The sequence below is a fragment of the Leptodactylus fuscus genome, chromosome 3, assembly GCF_031893055.1.
Source record: "Leptodactylus fuscus isolate aLepFus1 chromosome 3, aLepFus1.hap2, whole genome shotgun sequence".
Lineage (NCBI taxonomy): Eukaryota > Metazoa > Chordata > Amphibia > Anura > Leptodactylidae > Leptodactylus > Leptodactylus fuscus.
In genome coordinates this window covers 94,317,662-94,341,531 of record NC_134267.1, presented here as the reverse complement: position 1 = coordinate 94,341,531, position 23,870 = coordinate 94,317,662, and the positions used below count along the sequence as shown (strand labels likewise).

At 46.1% G+C, this 23,870-nt stretch overlaps 1 protein-coding gene across 1 annotated transcript; it reads right to left on the bottom strand.

Moving 5' to 3' along the window:
* Nucleotides 1-1,124: 1,124 nt before the first annotated feature.
* RNF146 (ring finger protein 146) lies at nucleotides 1,125-21,877 on the bottom strand. The gene is made up of 2 exons (XM_075267963.1): nucleotides 21,774-21,877; nucleotides 1,125-4,494 (listed from the first exon to the last, which is right to left on the bottom strand). Exon 2 carries the CDS (start codon nucleotides 4,491-4,493, stop codon nucleotides 3,450-3,452), a length of 1,044 nt encoding a protein of 347 aa, XP_075124064.1. The 5' UTR covers nucleotide 4,494; nucleotides 21,774-21,877; the 3' UTR covers nucleotides 1,125-3,449.
* Nucleotides 21,878-23,870: the final 1,993 nt, after the last annotated feature.

The following is a 23,870-nucleotide window of genomic DNA, read 5'->3' as shown; positions in this document are numbered from 1 at the left end:
AAAAAACAGTGTTACTCATGTTTCCTGGGGCCCTGGCACGACTGTCTTCGGTCTTCTGCCCAACACGGTTCACGCAGCATTGTCTTTGCATCACGATGCCATGTGACCCGCTGAGGCCTGTGATTTGAGCCTCAGTGTGTTATATGGCATCATGATGCATAGATGTGTCACAATGCTGCGTGACAGTACAGGGAACTCAGGGCAGGCCCTCCACTACTGAAGAAACCACAGAGATAATAGCAGCAGTTACAATTTGGGCATGCTTAGTCCGAATGAAACAGCAGATAGAACCTCACAAATATTGTAATAATGGAATAAAAATAACCAACATTAACAAAATCATGTCTGTAATCGAGGTTGATGTTCGGTTATTTTTCAATTAATCGCCCAGCTCTAATGGGGAGCCAAACACATTACTCTTTACCAAAGGCGTACAGGTGGAGATCGAACTTAAATACAACTTTAAAGAAGCAGTCAGGTGAAAATACAGTTTTCTTATCACCTGTCTTTCGCATAATGCACTTTCTTTATATACATTTTGCTTGCATCCCTGCAGTTCATACTCTCCGCTGCTAAGACACCATCTTGGTTTTAAGATTTATTTGAGCTCTGCTATCAATTTCATGATGCCTCAGCATAGCATCACATGGACAGTTTAGAGACAGCACCATCTATGTCTGCTGGTGGATAGTATAAATTACACGTTATACATATAGCAAAATTTACCTTGACACATTAAAAAGAACACTGAGCCATAGTGTAGTTAATATGCTACGTGTCAAGTTAAACTTGCTGCATTTGTATTCTTTGCTATATAATATCCTGAAACATCCTTCTTAACCAAGTATATGGTTAAGGAGACTATACTTGACATTCTTCAATATAACTATAAAGCAGCAGCCTATAGAAGTTTTTGAAGTCCCGGCGGAGAGTCTATGAAAAAAAAACAAACAGTGCATGATACGAAAGATGACAGACGTCTTGTTCTCACCAGATCAGGCACCCAAGTGATTCATACTCACTGTGTAGAAAGATTTAAAGAACAGATACATAATGAAAGAACAAAAACATGACCGTAGAGTTTTGCTGTAATGACTAGATTGCAGAAGTCACATATTGTTGCTGATAAAATCTTTATTAAATTACAAATCTTGTAACAAAAACAAGACAACTTGAGAGGGGTAAAATTCTAGATACAGACTAGACAGTAAAGTCTAAAGAGAAATAGGTGTAAAAATTGTCAACAAAACAATATTAGCTCTTTATACATATGCAGCTGGAAGGTTGTTCTAAAATGAAAGCCATTTGCTTATTAAACCACATAACTTCAAACTTACAACTACATCATCATTAAATACACTTTTACTCGGCTCCTGACCTTTTACAATTGGGTCCTCACATTCTTTCAGTTACTTACATGTACTGGGGCTTCGCTGGGGTCATGCCAAGCTACAAGAGACAAAGTAAGCAGCTACAATGGTTAGCGGGAGATGGTGTTAGATAGAAAGATTTCCTGTAGAATAGTAAAGGGCAGTGCTGCTTATGGCCAATTCGGTTTAGGATAGGTTAGACCAAGGGCAATTGTAGCTTGTGGAGAACGAACCAGAAGCAATTACAAAGCAAACACACAGACACACACAGACATGAGATACACGGAAAAGAGAGGAAGGCAACAAACAGAAAACCTCTCTTCTGCTGAAAAGGCCTGACATATATGACCGTCGCTGACCAAAGTCTGTCATCAAAGGGAATAATGTGGATGTTCACCAGGGCTGAGCAATACAATGCACCTACCCAGAAACATAAGGGGGAGCAGTAGATTAGTAATAGTCTATGGAAGTTCTTACTACTGGGTCCTTAAGTGGTATAATGGGATCTTCATACCTGGCACAAACAAAAGTAAACGCTTATGAAAGCAGGACTGAGCACTGGTCTACACAGCAAAATTTATAGTGAATGTTCCTATCCATCCAACAAAGAGACAGGATTGCAGAAAAAGGAAGAAGGAAAGACTATTGGTATATTCACACATGGAAGATTTATTGCAGACATTTTTGTTACTGAAAACCAGTTCCATTTATCTCAATTGGGTCATTTTAACAGCAAGCACATGTATTTTTGCTAGACCTGACGAATAGGATAATTTTAGAGACTTTTTTTTTTTCTTTTGCTGGGACAACCCCCTCAAAATAAACAAAACACATGAACCAAATATAGGTTTCTCAAATGGATGCTAAGGCTTGACTCACATCATGGAATTAAAGGTGTTACACAGGATTAAAACATACAAAAAGAATGAAAACGTGTCAAAAGACAGCGCAACAAGTGTCCAAGAATGCAACACTTGCCCACAGACTGTCCCTGGTATTGAAGCTCAGTAATATTCACCTGAATGTGGAAGAACTGCAATCCCAAACACAGCCCATAGACAAGGGTGGAACCGTTTCTGGTCGTCTTTTCTAATCCTGGACAACCTTAGGGGTGCATTCACACAGAGTAAAATGGCGCTTATTCTGCCACGATAACTTGCGGCAGAATCAGCACTAATAAAAAGACTCCCCTTGAGTTCAATGGGTTCCGTCTTCCGTGCAGTACACATTGAAATCAATGGGAGGCTTTTTAACCTATTGGGAGTTTTTTTTATTATTTTTTTTTATCAGCACTGCGAGTTATTGTTGCAGAATCAGCACCACTTTACTCCGTGTGAATGCCCCCTAATAGGTTGGATCCACACACAAAGTTTCTGTTGCAGTTTTATGAGCTGTATACCAGATATACTACAATAGGATCCTGCTGGATCCCCTTCTGGCTTTGGTTTAAAAAACTGTATCAAAAACTTTCATGAAAAATGCCATGTGTTAAAGCTATAGTAGACGTCTTGTACATATTCAGACATAGCGTGTAAATGACTAACAGTATTTTAACTATGTCCCAGCATTCTCAGGGGGATCAGAGCAATAATCACCACATGTAATCCCAGCATAATGTCCTTTATTATGTGGAAAGCACATTTAGAAGAGACAAACAGAAAAAAGGAAGAGGATAAAACTATTTTACAGATAATGTTAACATAGAAAAGTAACATACTTGAACACCTCCACTTTATTCCCATGTTTATACATGTCACAGCCCCCTCCCCCAATATCTTGCACTGTATTTCTGAGAAAGCAATAAACAAGAAGGGATACTTCAACTCACTTTCTTAAATGATCCATAGCTTCTGGTTTAGCCCCCTATCAGAATACAGTGTAGAAAGTAGCAGGCCAATTCAGCACTCACATTATGCCAACTCAGTCTCTTCAGTTACCTATTTATAAATAGCCCTTCCAGCTTAAAAGTGAAATAAATCAAAATAAATGTCATGTTAGGGGGTCAGTATTCTCCTTCGCTATCTGGTCTAAGTAGTGACATCTGACATGGCTCATTAGAAGCACAGCACTGTAGCTGCCTTAGACCTCGGTCACTGTGCACTGTCCATCAGGTCTTCTAGACCTTACAATGGTATTCTGGGCACCATTAGCTTGTGCAGCTGGGTGATCTGGAGGTGGCTGGGCAGCTCCTATGACAGTGTGTCTCTGCTGGAGAAAAACATTCTGTTGCACTGTAAGAACCCCTTGGCTGCTGTTGTCATCCGATTCAGGGTCATCTAAAACGGCGTCAGTAGGTGGTACTCTATTTGCAGGCTGTTGCTGTCCTTCCTCACCTTCCCCAATGTTATTTCTACTTGCTGCATGGTCTCCGATCTGAAGCTGGGAGAATGCACCATCAAGTGAAGGGCTCCCATCAATATGTGGATGGGTAGGATTTGCAGTCTGGCTACCAAGAACTATGTGAGGTCTGACAGGCAATACAGATGTTTGGGCTGATGAAGCTCCAGGCGTTGCAAGGTGGTCTGCACCATCTGCTGAGCTTTCCCTTGCAGGACTGACATTTGCTGCATCACAGTCTAGTCTTAAACCAGCCACACCTTTTTTCGGTATATCTACAATATCCCGTTTCATCTTCCTGCGTCGGCCGTGCTCATTTCGTCTGTACTGTACCATGTTCTCTAAGTCAGCTACATAAAGAAAACCAGCGATAAGCATCTCTGTGTTCTTTTTGCCTTTTGTGAAGGCATCTTCAAGCTCTCTGCTCGTCCTCTCGTCATACTGCCACCAACCGTTTCTTCCTTCATAGTACCAAGCATACTCTCCATTTCCTCTGCTGGCAGACTTTAGTTCTTCAGGAGAAAGCAAAGTTGGTTTGTCTAGGAAGTCCTCAGGGATCTCTTGCCTACAAAGGGCACATCGCCTTCCAAGCCAAGATGCTCCTTTCACACACAGGTAACAGAAAATGTGCTTGCAGGGAAGACTGACAGGGTGTACACAGGTCTGTAGACATATAGCACATTCAGGGACTGCAAGGTTTGGAGCTCCACTGGAGCAAGCTTCTCCAATCTTCTTGTTTGAGGGTAACATGTTTGCAGTGTGAGTGACTTCGCCACAACCAGCCATCCTAGAATAGGAAAATAAAACAATGTAAATAGATGAATACAATAAAAAAAAAGTTTTAGTTACAACTCCTAGAATAAAATCACAATATTTTATTAATTTCACTTTATTTTGACAAACTCCATTGAAAAACATTAACAAGGTACTCACATTACACTCACTATATGCACCATAGTAAAACCAGGATCGAATAAGAAAACCTGACAGTGTAAGGGTGGCCATTAAAAATGATTAAAGGGGTTTCCCAACCATGGCAAATTACAGGATAGACCCCCACCAATCATGAGCACAGAGTGTTTTTCTCCCCAGTCTGAATGCAGTGGTGGGCGAGAGGCACGCCCCAATGCATTAATTTCAATGAAAATAGAAAAGGAGCTCTGGACTTCAGCTACCTCCAGCGGTCCTATTGAAATGACTGGATCGGGACACTGCTCTCTAACCGCTGCCCCACTTAGTCTGAGAAGAACAACCCCCCCCCCGCAATGCAACTTATTCCTTCTCAGTTGCCGATTCGTTTAATTTAACAATTCATATAGCCTCATTCACAAATTAGAGTTTTGGTCAGTGAAAAATCAGAAAGGAAAAAACTACTAGCACTGTTATACCCTTATAATTTGCAGAGGGGCCTCAAATATATCTTGGACTTCTAGTACTATGGGATATCCTGCCTATAGCCTATAAAGCCAATAGACATCAGCCTGTACAAGCCCTATAAAGTTTGCAAAGGGACACTAAATATCTGCGAAATGTCCCAAAGAAACCCTATCATATATATGGACATATAGTGCTTAAGTTGTCTGCGCCGCTTAATGTCCAATATTGAAAATCAGTAGATAGACTCTCAGTATATTTAGGCTGCGTGACGTCCTAATAAGGGTGATAGCACCAACAGCCCGGGGCTTCCAAAGACCACCCACACCCGCTGCTTAATCTGACACCTGAATTAAAGATTGATCTCATCCCTCAACACTAGGAGTTAAAATAAAATCGCTACACATTTCACCAGCATCCTAATGATGCTGGATCATCAGGGGATAGATGTAGAACAACCTCTCAGTTTGAGAGCTCAATTGGCAGTGGCTTACCAAGTGAAAAATGCTGTTGAGGGTTTAGATCATATGTCAACTGTGTATTATTAACGTCAGTGCTCCATTTTATAGATCAAGTGTTGGTCCATTATGTATAGTCCAAAATGATCCCCACAGTGCAGAGTCCGATGCCTGTGAAAGGCAGAAGATATTGAGAAGAGGAAGAGGGAAGTGAACACAATGAGCTAAGGGGCGGTGGAAAGCTATGGCGCGGGGGGTGCTGTGATCGTAATTATCATAACAGAAGAAAAGGATTTTATCAGAAACGGCGGGGTGGGGGGTCTGGAGGAAGAATGCAAGGTAGGAGTAGAATAGCCTTTCCAATGTGCCATTGGTTAAAAAGGTGTTTTTTCTAAAGATAGACGCTATGATGTGGCCGCCCTCTGACCAGGCGGTCATGTGATCTGCCAGGCTCAGTGTCTTACAAGAGCTGCTGGGTCCTACGGGACCCACATCAGCTCTGTAAGTGTAAAGAACAGTGTGCAGGAGGCTGGATTCCTCTTGCAACTGAGGATAAATGTAGAAGCCTCAGTTATAGGAGAAATCAGCCTCCCTAACAAAAACAAAAGTGATCAGATGTCCCCAAAGGTCTCTTATGATCTTATGGGGACACAATCTGAAAAAATATATATATATATATATATATATATATATATATATATATATATATATATATATATATATATATATAAAATATAATAAAAAAAATTAAAATAAAATAGAAAATAAATAAAATATGTTAATAAAACGCCTTTATTAAAGGTTATAGCCCCACCCCTGACAACACCATACAAAATAAAAATTACCGTAACGGCGAGGAAAAACTATTTTATAAAGTTTTTCAGTAGCACTTTGTGTTATTAAATAAAAAATTAAAGTGAAAAACAGACAATTTCCTTTCTATTATGCTTATATTTTTCCGGATATAAAAAAAAATTAAAATACATTCGAAAATAAAAACAACATAAAAATAAAGCCCTATGTGTCCCCAAACAAAGACGTAAAAATTAGTTGAATGAGACATACAACCCTCAAAACCGAACATATAAAAAAAAAATGTGTCTGGTCCTGGACCACAAATTGGCCCGATACTGAAGTGGTTAAAAAAAAACAAACAAAAAAACACTTGCTAGCTTTATCCTGCAGTTTGGTAAAATCACAGAGCTACAAAAAAAAATGCATGGAATTGGATGCAGCCTCATCTAAAATCCACCCGCCTTGAAAAAGAAGCTTACTAAACAGATGTGCCTTTCACTTTCGTTTCTCTTTCACATATCAGCAGGGCGATTTCTGTATATGCAGATGATGGAAATGTGAGTTCCTGTGGGCTTGTCTGAAAAACAATTTTATAAAATAAAAACAAACATTACTCACTTTTTAAAAAAACTTATTTTCCCCACTGGTCTTTATTTGCTTCTCTGCTACAATGTCGTGCTGTACATATACATGTGACCTTGGTGCGGATACCTACATGTATGAGACGAGATCACTAGAGATGAGCGAACACTAAAATGTTCGAGGTTCGAAATTCGATTCGAACAGCCGCTCAATGTTCGTGTGTTCGAACGGGTTTCGAACCCCATTATAGTCTATGGGGAACAGATACTCGTTAAGGGGGAAACCCAAATCCGTGTCTGGAGGGTCACCAAGTCCACTATGACACCCCAGGAAATGATGCCAACACCTCTGGAATGACACTGGGACAGCAGGGGAAGCATGTCTGGGGGCATCTAACACACCAAAGACCCTCTATTACCCCAACATCACAGCCTAACAACTACACACTTTACACACTCAATACCACCTCTCTGACAGTAGGAAAACACCTTGAAACATGTGTATTTGGCACTTGCAGTGAGGAGAGCTTGTCACCAGCAGTGAATTTGGCCCTTGTAGTAAGTTGAGGTTGGCACCAACATTTGTTTTGAAAATCAGGGTGGATTGAGCCTCTAACCAGCAGAGTTTGGGCAAATTCATGGTGGAGGGAGCCTCTAAAAACCCCAGTTTGGACCAATTCATGGTGGAGGGAGCCTCTAACCAGCCCAGTTTGGGCAAATTCATGGTGGAGGGAGCCTCTAAAAAACCCAGTTTGGACCAATTCATGGTGGAGGGAGCCTCTAACCAGCCCAGTTTGGGCAAATTCATGGTGGAGGGAGCCTCTAACCAGCCCAGTTTGGACCAATTAATGGTGGAGGGAGCCTCTAACCAGCCCAGTTTGGACCAATTAATGGTGGAGGGAGCCTCTAACCACCCCAGTTTGGACCAATTCATGGTGGAGGGAGCCTCTAAACAGCCCAGTTTGGGCAAATTCATGGTGGAGGGAGCCTCTAAAAAACCCAGTTTGGACCAATTCATGGTGGAGGGAGCCTCTAACCAGCCCAGTTTGGACCAATTAATGGTGGAGGGAGCCTCTAAACAGCCAAGTTTGGACCAATTCATGGTGGAGGGAGCCTCTAAAAACCCCAGTTTGGACCAATTCATGGTGGAGGGAGCCTCTAACCAGCCCAGTTTGGGCAAATTCATGGTGGAGGGAGCCTCTAAACAGCCCAGTTTGGGCAAATTCATGGTGGAGGGAGCCTCTAACCAGCCCAGTTTGGACCAATTAATGGTGGAGGGAGCCTCTAACCAGCCCAGTTTGGACCAATTAATGGTGGAGGGAGCCTCTAACCAGCCCAGTTTGGACCAATTAATGGTGGAGGGAGCCTCTAACCACCCCAGTTTGGACCAATTCATGGTGGAGGGAGCCTCTAACCAGCCCAGTTTGGACCAATTCATGGTGGAGGGAGCCTCTAAAAAACCCAGTTTGGACCAATTCATGGTGGAGGGAGCCTCTAAACAGCCCAGTTTGGGCAAATTCATGGTGGAGGGAGCCTCTAAAAAACCCAGTTTGGACCAATTCATGGTGGAGGGAGCCTCTAACCAGCCCAGTTTGGACCAATTAATGGTGGAGGGAGCCTCTAAACAGCCAAGTTTGGACCAATTCATGGTGGAGGGAGCCTCTAAAAACCCCAGTTTGGACCAATTCATGGTGGAGGGAGCCTCTAACCAGCCCAGTTTGGACCAATTAATGGTGGAGGGAGCCTCTAACCAGCCCAGTTTGGACCAATTAATGGTGGAGGGAGCCTCTAACCACCCCAGTTTGGACCAATTCATGGTGGAGGGAGCCTCTAAACAGCCAAGTTTGGACCAATTCATGGTGAAGGGAGCCTCTAAAAACCCGTTTGGACCAATTCATGGTGGAGGGAGCCTCTAACCAGCCCAGTTTGGGCAAATTCATGGTGGAGGGAGCCTCTAAACAGCCCAGTTTGGGCAAATTCATGGTGGAGGGAGCCTCTAACCAGCCCAGTTTGGACCAATTAATGGTGGAGGGAGCCTCTAACCAGCCCAGTTTGGACCAATTAATGGTGGAGGGAGCCTCTAACCACCCCAGTTTGGACCAATTCATGGTGGAGGGAGCCTCTAAACAGCCAAGTTTGGACCAATTCATGGTGGAGGGAGCCTCTAAAAACCCCAGTTTGGACCAATTCATGGTGGAGGGAGCCTCTAACCAGCCCAGTTTGGACCAATTAATGGTGGAGGGAGCCTCTAAACAGCCAAGTTTTGGGAAATTCATGGTGGAGGGAGCCTCTAACCAGCCCAGTTTGGACCAATTCATGGTGGAGGGAGCCTCTAAACAGCCCAGTTTGGGCAAATTCATGGTGGAGGGAGCCTCTAAAAAACCCAGTTTGGACCAATTCATGGTGGAGGGAGCCTCTAACCAGCCCAGTTTGGACCAATTAATGGTGGAGGGAGCCTCTAACCAGCCCAGTTCGGACCAATTAATGGTGGAGGGAGCCTCTAACCACCCCAGTTTGGACCAATTCATGGTGGAGGGAGCCTCTAAACAGCCAAGTTTGGACCAATTCATGGTGGAGGGAGCCTCTAAAAACCCCAGTTTGGACCAATTCATGGTGGAGGGAGCCTCTAACCAGCCCAGTTTGGGCAAATTCATGGTGGAGGGAGCCTCTAAACAGCCCAGTTTGGGCAAATTCATGGTGGAGGGAGCCTCTAAAAAACCCAGTTTGGACCAATTCATGGTGGAGGGAGCCTCTAAACAGCCAAGTTTGGACCAATTCATGGTGAAGGGAGCCTCTAAAAACCCGTTTGGACCAATTCATGGTGGAGGGAGCCTCTAACCAGCCCAGTTTGGACAAATTCATGGTGGAGGGAGCCTCTAAACAGCCCAGTTTGGGCAAATTCATGGTGGAGGGAGCCTCTAACCAGCCCAGTTTGGACCAATTAATGGTGGAGGGAGCCTCTAACCAGCCCAGTTTGGACCAATTAATGGTGGAGGGAGCCTCTAACCAGCCCAGTTTGGACCAATTCATGGTGGAGGGAGCCTCTAACCAGCCCAGTTTGGACCAATTAATGGTGGAGGGAGCCTCTAACCAGCCCAATTTGGACCAATTGATGGTGGAGGGAGCCTCTAACCACCCCAGTTTGGACCAATTCATGGTGGAGGGAGCCTCTAACCAGCCCAGTTTGGACCAATTCATGGTGGAGGGAGCCTCTAAAAAACCCAGTTTGGACCAATTCATGGTGGAGGGAGCCTCTAAACAGCCCAGTTTGGGCAAATTCATGGTGGAGGGAGCCTCTAAAAAACCCAGTTTGGACCAATTCATGGTGGAGGGAGCCTCTAACCAGCCCAGTTTGGACCAATTAATGGTGGAGGGAGCCTCTAAACAGCCAAGTTTGGACCAATTCATGGTGGAGGGAGCCTCTAAAAACCCCAGTTTGGACCAATTCATGGTGGAGGGAGCCTCTAACCAGCCCAGTTTGGACCAATTAATGGTGGAGGGAGCCTCTAACCAGCCCAGTTTGGACCAATTAATGGTGGAGGGAGCCTCTAACCACCCCAGTTTGGACCAATTCATGGTGGAGGGAGCCTCTAAACAGCCAAGTTTGGACCAATTCATGGTGAAGGGAGCCTCTAAAAACCCGTTTGGACCAATTCATGGTGGAGGGAGCCTCTAACCAGCCCAGTTTGGGCAAATTCATGGTGGAGGGAGCCTCTAAACAGCCCAGTTTGGGCAAATTCATGGTGGAGGGAGCCTCTAACCAGCCCAGTTTGGACCAATTAATGGTGGAGGGAGCCTCTAACCAGCCCAGTTTGGACCAATTAATGGTGGAGGGAGCCTCTAACCACCCCAGTTTGGACCAATTCATGGTGGAGGGAGCCTCTAAACAGCCAAGTTTGGACCAATTCATGGTGGAGGGAGCCTCTAAAAACCCCAGTTTGGACCAATTCATGGTGGAGGGAGCCTCTAACCAGCCCAGTTTGGGCAAATTCATGGTGGAGGGAGCCTCTAAACAGCCCAGTTTGGGCAAATTCATGGTGGAGGGAGCCTCTAACCAGCCCAGTTTGGACCAATTAATGGTGGAGGGAGCCTCTAACCAGCCCAGTTTGGACCAATTAATGGTGGAGGGAGCCTCTAACCAGCCCAGTTTGGACCAATTAATGGTGGAGGGAGCCTCTAACCACCCCAGTTTGGACCAATTCATGGTGGAGGGAGCCTCTAACCAGCCCAGTTTGGACCAATTCATGGTGGAGGGAGCCTCTAAACAGCCCAGTTTGGGCAAATTCATGGTGGAGGGAGCCTCTAAACAGCCCAGTTTGGGCAAATTCATGGTGGAGGGAGCCTCTAAACAGCCCAGTTTGGGCAAATTCATGGTGGAGGGAGCCTCTAACCAGCCCAGTTTGGACCAATTAATGGTGGAGGGAGCCTCTAACCAGCCCAGTTTGGACCAATTAATGGTGGAGGGAGCCTCTAACCACCCCAGTTTGGACCAATTCATGGTGGAGGGAGCCTCTAACCAGCCCAGTTTGGACCAATTCATGGTGGAGGGAGCCTCTAAAAAACCCAGTTTGGACCAATTCATGGTGGAGGGAGCCTCTAAACAGCCCAGTTTGGGCAAATTCATGGTGGAGGGAGCCTCTAACCAGCCCAGTTTGGACCAATTAATGGTGGAGGGAGCCTCTAACCAGCCCAGTTTGGACCAATTAATGGTGGAGGGAGCCTCTAACCACCCCAGTTTGGACCAATTCATGGTGGAGGGAGCCTCTAACCAGCCCAGTTTGGACCAATTCATGGTGGAGGGAGCCTCTAAAAAACCCAGTTTGGACCAATTCATGGTGGAGGGAGCCTCTAAACAGCCCAGTTTGGGCAAATTCATGGTGGAGGGAGCCTCTAACCAGCCCAGTTTGGACCAATTAATGGTGGAGGGAGCCTCTAACCAGCCCAGTTTGGACCAATTAATGGTGGAGGGAGCCTCTAACCACCCCAGTTTGGACCAATTCATGGTGGAGGGAGCCTCTAAACAGCCAAGTTTGGACCAATTCATGGTGGAGGGAGCCTCTAAAAACCCCAGTTTGGACCAATTCATGGTGGAGGGAGCCTCTAACCAGCCCAGTTTGGGCAAATTCATGGTGGAGGGAGCCTCTAAACAGCCCAGTTTGGGCAAATTCATGGTGGAGGGAGCCTCTAACCAGCCCAGTTTGGACCAATTAATGGTGGAGGGAGCCTCTAACCACCCCAGTTTGGACCAATTCATGGTGGAGGGAGCCTCTAACCAGCCCAGTTTGGACCAATTCATGGTGGAGGGAGCCTCTAAAAAACCCAGTTTGGACCAATTCATGGTGGAGGGAGCCTCTAAACAGCCCAGTTTGGGCAAATTCATGGTGGAGGGAGCCTCTAAACAGCCCAGTTTGGGCAAATTCATGGTGGAGGGAGCCTCTAACCAGCCCAGTTTGGACCAATTAATGGTGGAGGGAGCCTCTAACCAGCCCAGTTTGGACCAATTCATGGTGGAGGGAGCCTCTAAACAGCCCAGTTTGGGCAAATTCATGGTGGAAGGAGCCTCTAACCAGCAGAGTTGTGGGAAAGCAGGGTGGAGGGAGCCTCTAACCAGCAGAGTTGGTGGAAATCAGGGTGGAGGGAGCCTCTAACCAGCAGAGTTGGGGGAAATCATGTTGGAGGGAGCCTAGTATTAGCAGAATTGTGCAACGCTTATGGTGGATGAGTATGAGGATGCGGAGGAATTGGAGAGGTTGAGTACAGACATGGAGTTTCATGTTGGGGTGCTTTACACAGGTGGGCACAAAAATGAAGGCTCTATCCAGTGGTGGTTCATTTTTATCAAAGTGAGCCGGTCGGCACTCTCAGCTGACAGACGGGTGCGCTTGTCAGTGATGATGCCACCGGCTGCACTGAACACCCTCTCAGATAGGACGCTGGCGGCAGGACAGGACAGCACCTCCAAGGCATATAGGGCAAGTTCAAGCCACAGGTCCAACTTCGACACCCAATACGTGTAGGGCGCAGAGGGGTCGGAGAGGACAGGGCTGTGGTCGGAAAGGTATTCCCGCAACATGCGCCTATACTTCTCACGCCTGGTGACACTAGGACCCTCCGTGGCGGCACTTTGGCGAGGGGGTGCCATCAAGGTGTCCCAGACCTTAGACAGTGTGCCCCTCGTTTGTGTGGACCGGTGAGAACTTGGTTGCCTACTGGAGGAACTGCCCTCCCTGCCGCCAACGTCACATGCTGGAAACATCTCCATCATATTCTGCACCAATTGCCTGTGGCAAGCATTGATGCGATTGGCCCTCCCCTCTACCGGAATAAAAGACGAGATGTTGTTTTTATACCGGGGGTCAAGGATAGCAAAGATCCAGTACTGGTTGTCCTCCATGATTTTGACAATACGCTTGTCGGTTGTAAAGCACCCCAACATGAACTCAGCCATGTCTGCCACAGTGTTAGTTGGCATGACTCCTCTGGCCCCACCGGAAAGTTCAATCTCCATTTCCTCCTCATCCTCCATGTCTACCCATCCGCGCTGCAACAATGGGACGATTCGAAGTTGCCCGGAAGCCTCCTGTATCACCATCACATCATCGGACAACTCTTCTTCCTCCTCCTCCTCCTCCTCCATTAAACGCAGTGAAGCGGACAGATGTGTGGACCTACTCTCCAGCTGTGACGGATCGGATGCTATCCCTAACTCCTCTGTGTGATCTGAGTTATCCCTGATGTCAATCAGGGATTCTCTCAGAACACACAAGAGCGGGATTGTAAGGCTCACCATCGCATCCTCAGAGCTCACCCTCCTTGTGGACTCCTCAAAGACCCGTAGGATGTCACAAAGGTCTCTCATCCATGGCCACTCATGGATGTGAAACTGAGGCAGCTGACTTTGTGGCACCCTAGGGTTTTGTAGCTGGTATTCCATCAAAGGTCTCTGCTGCTGAACCACTCTATTCAACATCTGAAACGTTGAGTTCCAGCGTGTGGGGACGTCGCACAAAAGCCGGTGTTGTGGCACATGCAGGCGTTGCTGGAGAGATTTTAAGCTAGCAGCGGCTACTGTCGACTTGCGAAAGTGGGCGCACATGCGCCGCACTTTCACCAGTAGCTCTGGAACATTGGGGTAGCTCTTTAGGAAACGTTGCACCACTAGGTTGAAGACGTGGGCCAGGCATGGAACATGTTGGAGTCCGGCAAGCTCCAGAGCTGCTACCAGGTTCCGGCCGTTATCACAAACGACCATGCCTGGGCCCAGGTGCAGCGGCTCAAACCATATTGCCGTCTCATCGAGGAGGGCATCCCTCACCTCGGAGGCAGTGTGCTGTCTGTCCCCCAAGCTGATCAGCTTCAGCACAGCCTGCTGACGTCTACCAACGCCAGTGCTGCAACGTTTCCAACTCGTAGCTGGGGTCAATCTAACAGCGGAGGAGGAGGCGGTGGCGGAGGAGGAGGCGGTGGCGGAGGAGGAGGCGGTGGCGGAGGAGGAGGCGGTAGAGGAGGAGGAGGAGGGGGGTGTTCTTCTCGTGTCCCTGCCAGGAATGTTAGGCGGGGAGACGAGGTACACCGGGCCAGTTTGGGAAGCAGTCCCAGCCTCAACTACATTCACCCAGTGTGCCGTCAGTGAAATGTAGCGTCCCTGTCCGCATGCACTTGTCCACGCGTCGGTGGTCAAGTGGACCTTTGTGCAAAGCGCGGAACTAAGGGCCCGCCTGATGTTGAGTGACACGTGCTGGTGCAAGGCGGGGACGGCACACCGGGAGAAGTAGTGACGGCTAGGGACGGCATAGCGAGGTGCCGCAGTTGCCATCAGGTCCAGGAAGGCGGGAGTTTCAACAAGCCGGAACGCCAACATCTCCTGGGCCAGCAGTTTAGCGATGTTGGCGTTCAAGGCTTGCGCGTGTGGGTGGTTAGCAGTGTATTTCTGCCGCCGCTCCAATGTCTGAGAGATGGTGGGTTGTTGTAAAGAAACGCCTGATGGTGCCTTTGATGGTGCAGGAGAAGGAGATAAGACAGGACCAGGGGAGGATGAGGTAGAAGTCAACAAAGTGGCGGAGGCAGATGAAGTGGTGTCCTGGCTCGTCCTCTGGAGTGCATCGCCAGCACAGTCAGCAGTGGCAGTGGCAGAGGCAGAGGCAGTGGCAGAGGCAGTGGCGTGAACGGCAGGCGGCCTTTGTCCTGCCGTTGCTGCCTGCCACTGATTCCAGTGCTTGGATTCCAAATGACGGCGCATTGAAGTGGTGGACAGGTTGCTCTTCTCAGAGCCCCTAATCAATTTCGAGAGGCAAATTGTGCAGACAACACTATATCTGTCCTCGGCGCATTCCTTGAAAAAACTCCACACCTTCGAGAAACGTGCCCTCGAGGTGGGAGTTTTTCGGGGCTGGGTACGAACTGGAACATCTTGGGAGATTCCGGGTGTGGCCTGGCTTCGCCTAAGCTGCTGACCTCTGCCTCTAGCTACCCTTTTTGGTGCTGCACCTGCCTCAACATCCACACTACTTTCCCCGCTTGACATCCCCCCTGTCCAGGTCGGGTCAGTGTCCTCATCATCCACCACTTCCTCTTCCAACTCCTGTCTCATCTCCTCCTCCCGCACAATGCGCCGGTCAACTGGATGCCCTGACGGCAACTGCGTCACATCATCGTCGATGAGGGTGGGTTGCTGGTCATCCACCACCAAATCGAACGGAGATGGAGGAGACTCTAGTGTTTGAGCATCTGGACACAGATGCTCCTCTGTTAGGTTCGTGGAATCGTGACGTGGAGAGGCAGGTTGAGGGACAATGAAAGGAGCGGAGAACAGCTCTGGGGAGCAGGGACAGTTTGGGTTATTGTTCTGTAAAGCTTCGGAATTTTGGGAGGAAGGAAGACAAGACTGTTGGGTAATAGGAGGAGAGGAGGCAGAGTCTGACTGGCTGCTGGACAATGTGCTGTAAGCGTTCTCTGACAGCCATTGCAAGACCTGTTCCTGGTTCTCGGGCCTACTAAGGTTTGTACCCTGCAGTTTAGTTAATGTGGCAAGCAACCCTGGCACTGTGGAGTGGCGCAATGCTTGCTGCCCCACAGGAGTAGGCACGGGACGCCCTGTGGCTTCACTGCTACCTTGCTCCCCAGAACCATTCCCCCGACCTCGCCCACAGCCTCGTCCACGTCCCTTTCCGGGAGCCTTGCGCATTTTGAATTCCTAGTTAGAAATTGGCACTGTATACCAGTAGTAAAAATTGTGGGTGCACGTAACCCCAATATATTCTTTGAATTCCCAGTCAGACACTGGCACTATATGGCAGTAGCAAGAAATGAGGGTATTTATAACCCCAATATATTCTTTGAATTCCCAGTCAGACAATGGCACTGTATACCAGTAGTAAAAATTGTGGGTGCACGTAACCCCAATATATTCTTTGAATTACCAGTCAGAAACTGGCACTATATGGCAGTAGCAAGAAATGAGGGTATTTGTATTCCCAATATACTCTTTGAATTCCCAGTCAGACAATGGCACTGTATACCAGTAGTAAAAATTGTGGGTGCACGTAACCCCAATATATTCTTTGAATTACCAGTCAGAAACTGGCACTATATGGCAGTAGCAAGAAATGAGGGTATTTATAACCCCAATATATTCTTTGAATTCCCAGTCAGACAATGGCACTGTATACCAGTAGTAAAAATTGTGGGTGCACGTAACCCCAATATATTCTTTGAATTCCCAGTCAGAAACTGGCACTATATGGCAGTAGCAAGAAATGAGGGTATTTGTATTCCCAATATACTCTTTGAATTCCCAGTCAGACAATGGCACTGTATACCAGTAGTAAAAATTGTGGGTGCACGTAACCCCAATATATTCTTTGAATTACCAGTCAGAAACTGGCACTATATGGCAGTAGCAAGAAATGAGGGTATTTATAACCCCAATATATTCTTTGAATTCCCAGTCAGACAATGGCACTGTATACCAGTAGTAAAAATTGTGGGTGCACGTAACCCCAATATATTCTTTGAATTACCAGTCAGAAACTGGCACTATATGGCAGTAGCAAGAAATGAGGGTATTTGTATTCCCAATATACTCTTTGAATTCCCAGTCAGACAATGGCACTGTATACCAGTAGTAAAAATTGTGGGTGCACGTAACCCCAATATATTCTTTGAATTACCAGTCAGAAACTGGCACTATATGGCAGTAGCAAGAAATGAGGGTATTTATAACCCCAATATATTCTTTGAATTCCCAGTCAGACAATGGCACTGTATACCAGTAGTAAAAATTGTGGGTGCACGTAACCCCAATATATTCTTTGAATTCCCAGTCAGAAACTGGCACTATATGGCAGTAGCAAGAAATGAGGGTATTTGTATTCCCAATATACTCTTTGAATTCCCAGTCAAACAATGGCACTGTATACCAGTAGTAAAAATTGTGGGTGCACGTAACCCCAATATATTCTTTGAATTACCAGTCAGAAACTGGCACTATATGGCAGTAGCAAGAAATGAGGGTATTTATAACCCCAATATATTCTTTGAATTCCCAGTCAGACAATGGCACTGTATACCAGTAGTAAAAATTGTGGGTGCACGTAACCCCAATATATTCTTTGAATTACCAGTCAGAAACTGGCACTATATGGCAGTAGCAAGAAATGAGGGTATTTGTATTCCCAATATATTCTTTGAATTCCCAGTCAGACAATGGCACTGTATACCAGTAGTAAAAATTGTGGGTGTATATAGCCCCAATTCTATTGCTAGGGGACTTGCAGGGTATTTCTGGGGTGAAGGTGGGGGGGCACACCGTTGGAACGGGTATCGGGGTATATATCGGGTATACGGGAATACACTGACAGTGTATTCCATTCAGGATCCTGGGAAAGCTGGGTTGCGGCGATTGAGCCCGTCAGTGCCACGTTACACTGACAAGCTTCTCCCTGGAATTTAGCTCTTACAAGAGCTGTTGGTTGTCTTCTCCTTCCTATCCTAGCCTGTCCCTGCCTACCCAGAATCTAAGCCCTAGCTAGCTGGACGGAAACCTCCGTCCTCGGTGAATTGCAAGCTCAGAATGACGCGAACCTGGGCGGCGCTGTTCTTTTAAATTAGAGGTCACATGTATTCGGCAGCCAATGGGTTTTGCCTACTTTTTTCAACGTCACCGGTGTCGTAGTTCCTGTCCCACCTACCCTGCGCTGTTATTGGAGCAAAAAAGGCGCCAGGGAAGGTGGGAGGGGAATCGAGTAATGGCGCACTTTACCACCCGGTGTTCGATTCGATTCGAACATGCCGAACAGCCTAATATCCGATCGAACATGAGTTCGATAGAACACTGTTCGCTCATCTCTAGAGATCACTAATAGACTGCAGAAACCACATGGATATACAGCATGTCAACGCTGCAGAGAAGTATGCAAAGGCTGATTAGAAGAATCACTGCTGGAGTTGCAGGGGACTTTAAGGGTAAGTTCACACAGAGATTTTTGGTCAGGATTTTGAGGCTGTAGCCACCTCAAAATCCTGACCAAAAAGATGGCTCGCATTGAAATCAATGGGAGCCGGTCAGTTCTTTTTTTCCTGGAGCTATTTCTTCCGGCTCCTGGAAAAAAGAAGTGAGATGCTCATTCTTTAGGCCGTTTTGCCTCGCGATTCGGCGTGAAGACACACCCTCCTCCCGACTAGACCCATTCATTGGGCCTAATCCGGAGCGGAGTGCACGGCTGGACGCCAGTGCATTGCACCGGCTTTCAGTCGCGGCTACCCGGCATTTAGTCTGGAACCTGAAGCGGCCTCCGCCTCAGGTTCCGGACCAAAAAACTCTGTCTGTACTTACCCTACGGTAAGAGTAATGTTTGGTCTATTATATTAGAACATTTCCTTCAGCTAACTTTATGTCTTCTACTTTTAGATATCCTCAAAGACAGATATGAAAAATCTCCCTATATGAATATTAACAATACTAAATACAGAGAAAAAAGCCCAGTGAATAACAGATCCTCAAGGTGCAATTAGCTCCAGACATTACACCTGCAGTCAGGACAGTATATATCTGTATTACACCTGTATGAAACTGACCTATGTGGACACATTCTATTTCTACTGTATGTGCAGTGCCAAGTGTGAGGCAATGAGGTACTGATGAGACTCTCATAGTTAAAGATGATTGACTGATGTGTAAATTAACAAAGGGCTGAGAATGGGTTAATAAATCTACAGTCCTCTGGCACTGCCAGGCTCTATTTTCTTGGCTCATCCAAAACACCAGAAACTCATCACTAGGAATCAACCTGCAGTCATTTCCAGCGTGAAGAAGGGGTGGGGAAGAGCCATAAAAGATTGAATGGGATCTGGGCAAGGATTAGTGGAGGTTGGTGGTGTTACAGGAAGGGAAGGGTCTTTTTGTGTGTGTGCGTTAACCCTAGAATAAATAACCCGAGCCTTTTAGGCCCACTAGCTTACTTGCTTGCTATTTTCTGCAAGATTGCTTTAGTTAGAATTTTTAAACTCCGGGTATTCCTCAAGTTTGTAGTTGTTGGTAATGTCCAGTTGTTTATATATGCGATAGGTATTTTGGTATAACAATGCTTTTTTTTTTTTCTTCTGGAAAACCACATATTTACATAACCCAGGCCTTTTGGATCTGTATTATGTTTATCATATAATCATCAGTTTTTGTGTCACAAGTTACTGTGTTATTGTAATCAGGGTTGCTGGGGAGGGAGGTGGATCATGCCTGTGTGTATAAAGACCTGTAATAATGTCCATGTGATCTTGGGAGGGAGACTGACTCCTCCTTCCCAATGTTACATAGCCATGACATCATCGAAGGTCATTGTTTTTTCCTTTTACTTACATCTAAGTCAACAATAGCACATTCTTCAACCAATATTCATGTGAGCAGCACTCTCCTTGGCTTGCAGAAGACATACATCTCCCCAATCCTTGGGTTCCCTACCAGGATCAGTTCTCCTGGGCCACATGAGAAATATATTTGTGCTAGATAGGCGGCAGCCATCACGCCTTCTTACTCAGAGTCTAAATGCCTGAGGAAGGGCTCTCGCAGCCAGAAACACTGCTCTCGGCTCTTTGCTCTTACAATATCTACACCCTGTATATGATATATTGGTCTAACATTGAATAAAATAAAACTAACAAGCAACCTCAACTACCTGGAGTTCATTATTCAGCCAAGGGTTTGACTGACCAAGAGACTGAAGCAATATTTTTTGAAAGTGATGATGAAAGTGAATGTTCTTTGTCAGATGAAGACTACCTGCCACCAGCTAACCGCTCTGCTTCCTCGTCCAGATTCTTCCGATGATGAAAAAGTGAACCCAGTAGAACCGATACCTAAAACATCCAAAACTAATGTATTTAGGGACAGTACTCCTTCAGTACTTGAACGTACCCCATTACGTAATATTCTGAGAAAAGCTCAAGTTTTTGTAGGAATTCCCCAATGCTTGTCCACTAAAGATCTTTTCTGTACTTTTTTCTAATGATATTGCAGATGAGGTGGTTTTATGTACAAACTTAGGGTAAATTCACATGGCGGAAACCTTTTCCACCGTGCTGCCTTCTAATGCAGCTACCCGCGATGGGATGCCAATGCAGTAAAAACATGGAAAAATGATCTCAAAATAGGAACTTTATGTTTATATTGGACTTACACTTCTAGCAGGGTGTGATGTTCCTATCAGAGAATTATTTCTGGACCCACATTCTGATCCGTACTACTAAGCAACAATGTCAGCGAATAGATAGGAGGATATTCGGATTCAATGACAAGCAAAATCGTCCTTAGAGGATGGAAACTGAACCACTAGCACCTATTAGTTACATTTGGAATATTTTTATCAAGATTTGTACCATGATCTACAATCCTAGTGATAATTTAACAGTAGATGAGCAACTTCTAGCCTTCAGAGGATGTTGCAAGTTCATTCAATATAGTCAAGTATAAACTGGAAATATTCTGGATTCCTCCTTTTATTATGGGATGAATGGACTTATCTACTGTGGAAAAGAAATTGGGACGCCAGTGCAGAAAGATCAAGCTTCTCACATTGTAAAGACACTTCTATACCAATATACAATATCTTACTTTGTAAATTTGAGATAAACTTGTTACACGATTAAATGAATTAAACTAGAATGCATAATGCCAGCCGTTTAGGCCCATGTCATTACTTTTTTTTTTTTTTTTTTTTGGGGGGGGGGAGTTTTCTGCAAATAAGTCTAATAATTTTGTGGATTTTTCTTATCTTATCAGGTTATGTGAAAGTGTAGATTTCTAACATCAGGCATTCTAGGGTTAAACTACCATTTGTCCGGGTTCAGACCCCCGCTTTGCTTGTTTATCTAGGGTAGAGATTCTCTGTATACAGCATCTGCATTGTAGAAAGCACTGGTATACCGGATGCACAATGTGATCTCATAGGAATCCACTGTTAGTCAATGGGACTGTGTAACTACCATGTATTTTCTCACATTTCCAGGCTGAAACAATGTAGAATAGAAACTTCCAGGTGAAGAGGACACAGAACAGATAAATAAACAGGGCAGGAAATCTCAGGAGAGCTGGAAACAACAATCCAAGCAGCACATAATCCAGTCATATACATTGTCTGTAATGCAGCAGCACAGGAGCCATCACTGCCCCATGTACACCCTGTGTCCGCGCTCCCTCCATTACCCAGGCTGACTGACGAGGGCCATACCAGTTAGGGGCTATTATAGGGTACAGTCCTGGCTCCGTCCGCAGCTATGACGTAAACACACGGATTACCGCACACACCGGCGCACTGCCAACACACCGCAGGAATGAAATAACACCGACATACAATGAGGTCACGTACCTTTCCGGTGTACCGTGTGACCCGGTACTACCCGTTGTGAATCGTTGTGACTGATCAGCGCCCCGGAAATAGTTAGCTGAACTAATGTGTTGACATCATTTCCCTTCAGCACCTGTCCCCGCCCAGCAGCCACTGTTAGCCAATCAGCTGCGCTCAGGGCGTCCAACCAATAGCAGCTCAGACTTGTCTGTGCGCAGTGTAAATACAATATCCAGGATAGGTTGTCGGGTGGCACTAGGCGGAAGTCGGGGAGTAGTGAGGACAGCGCCACTGAGCGGCGCATAGATACTGGTGCGGTTACTAGGCAGATGTCTGCTGGTGACGCACACACCATATCATAGACTACGTGGCGTCTGTTATAGTACAATGATGCGCCTTCTCCGCACTTACAAATATTGCCAGCTATGCTTTATAATTTTGCTTGTATTTCTTTTAGTTTGTAGGAATAAGTATTGCACAGCTCTGCATTAAAAGCAATGTTATGTTGTGTAGTAATTTTATGTGTGGGGGGAGGATTCTTGGCTTTGGCTTAAAATACTGAAATAAATAAAGCATATTTCTTTTTCCGCAGCATTGTTCATTGTATTGTCAGGCCGGGGTACCACGTGGCATAAAGACTGCAGAATAAAACCGTGCTGTTTTACAGTCACTGCAAGGGCGAGTTCACACCTGCGCCCGATCTCCGTTTTCTGGTTTCTGTCTTGCCGACAGAAGATACTGCATACTGTGTCCTTCCGTGAGCACCTATTAGTGTCTTCTACTCTCCGCAGCAAAACTGTTTTTTTTTTTTCACTGGACACAAAGTCCTTCTTGTCCGACTTTGTGTCAGGTTAAAGAGGACCTTTCATGGTTTGGGGCAGAGGCAGTTCTATATACTGCTGGAAAGCCGACAGTGCGCTGAATTCAGTGCACTGTCGGCTTTCCCGATCTGCGCTCCGGGTGAAGAGCTAGCGGTCCCGGTACCATAGCTCTTCACAATCAGAAGGGAGTTTCTGACACTCTGCCAGGAACGTCCTATATAAGCAGCGCCAATAGTGCTGTACAGTGTGAGCAGGGAGGAACGCCCCCTCCTTCTGCTCACAGTACTCATCCATAGACGACTATTATCAGGAGGGGAGGGGGCGTTCCTCCCCAGTCTCAGAGCACAGTGCTATAGGCGCTCCTTGTACAGAAGGACGGTCCTGAGAGAGTGCCAGAAACGCCCTTCTGACTGTGAAGAGCTACAGTACCAGCACCGATAGCGCTTTACCCGGGGCACAGATCGGGAAAGCCGACAGTGCGCTGAATTCACTGTCGGCTTTCCAGCAATATATAGAAATGCCTGTGCCCCGGACCATGAAAGGGTCTCTTTGAAAAAAAAAACGGTTTCGCCGCGGAGAGCACAAAACGCTAACAGGCGTTTACGGCCGGACACTTTCCAAAGCCATTCAGATGAATGGGTTTGAAAAGTGACTGCAGGTTTCCGTCTCCAGTCCAGTTTCTCCGGAGATCCGGCGCTGGTGTGAACCCACTCTAAGGTGGGTGGCCTTACAGAAATATATGCACAGCAGACATGCTGCGATTTCCAAAACTGCTGTGGATTTGGGAATTGCAGAATGTCAATTATACCTACAGAAATGCCAGCATTTTCCCTACAGGAATAATGGAAGCAGAAAGTCCACAGAGGTTTTCGGCTGCAAAAAACACTGAGGAAAAAAACACGATAAGGCCCGCTACGTGGGACCACAGTTTCACACAGTTTTCCTCTGCAGACTTTCTGCCTCTGTTATACCTATACGGAAAACAGCAGCGTTTCTGCAGGTATAATTTACATGCTGCAATTTTCAAAAATGTGGGAATTTTTGGAAGCGCAGCTTTTCTGTTGTGGATTATTTTACTGCCAATATGTGGATCGGATTAGTCAGAATTCCATGCACATTGCAGGTACTGTAAAAGATAAGATAATCCTTTATTAGTCGGGCTTCAGGGTTGGGATCCACGTAGCGAGCCGCAGCGAAAAAAAAATGCTGTGGAAAGGACCGCGGCAGAAACGTGTCGCAGCTTTTTCACAGAAAGTGATTCCATTGTTTTTCTCTGGGGACTTTCTGGCTCTATTAT

Coding starts and splice junctions, on each gene's coding strand:
- RNF146 (XM_075267963.1), bottom strand. CDS start 4,493: ATGGCTGGTTGTGGCGAAGTCACTCACACTGCAAACATGTTACCCTCA.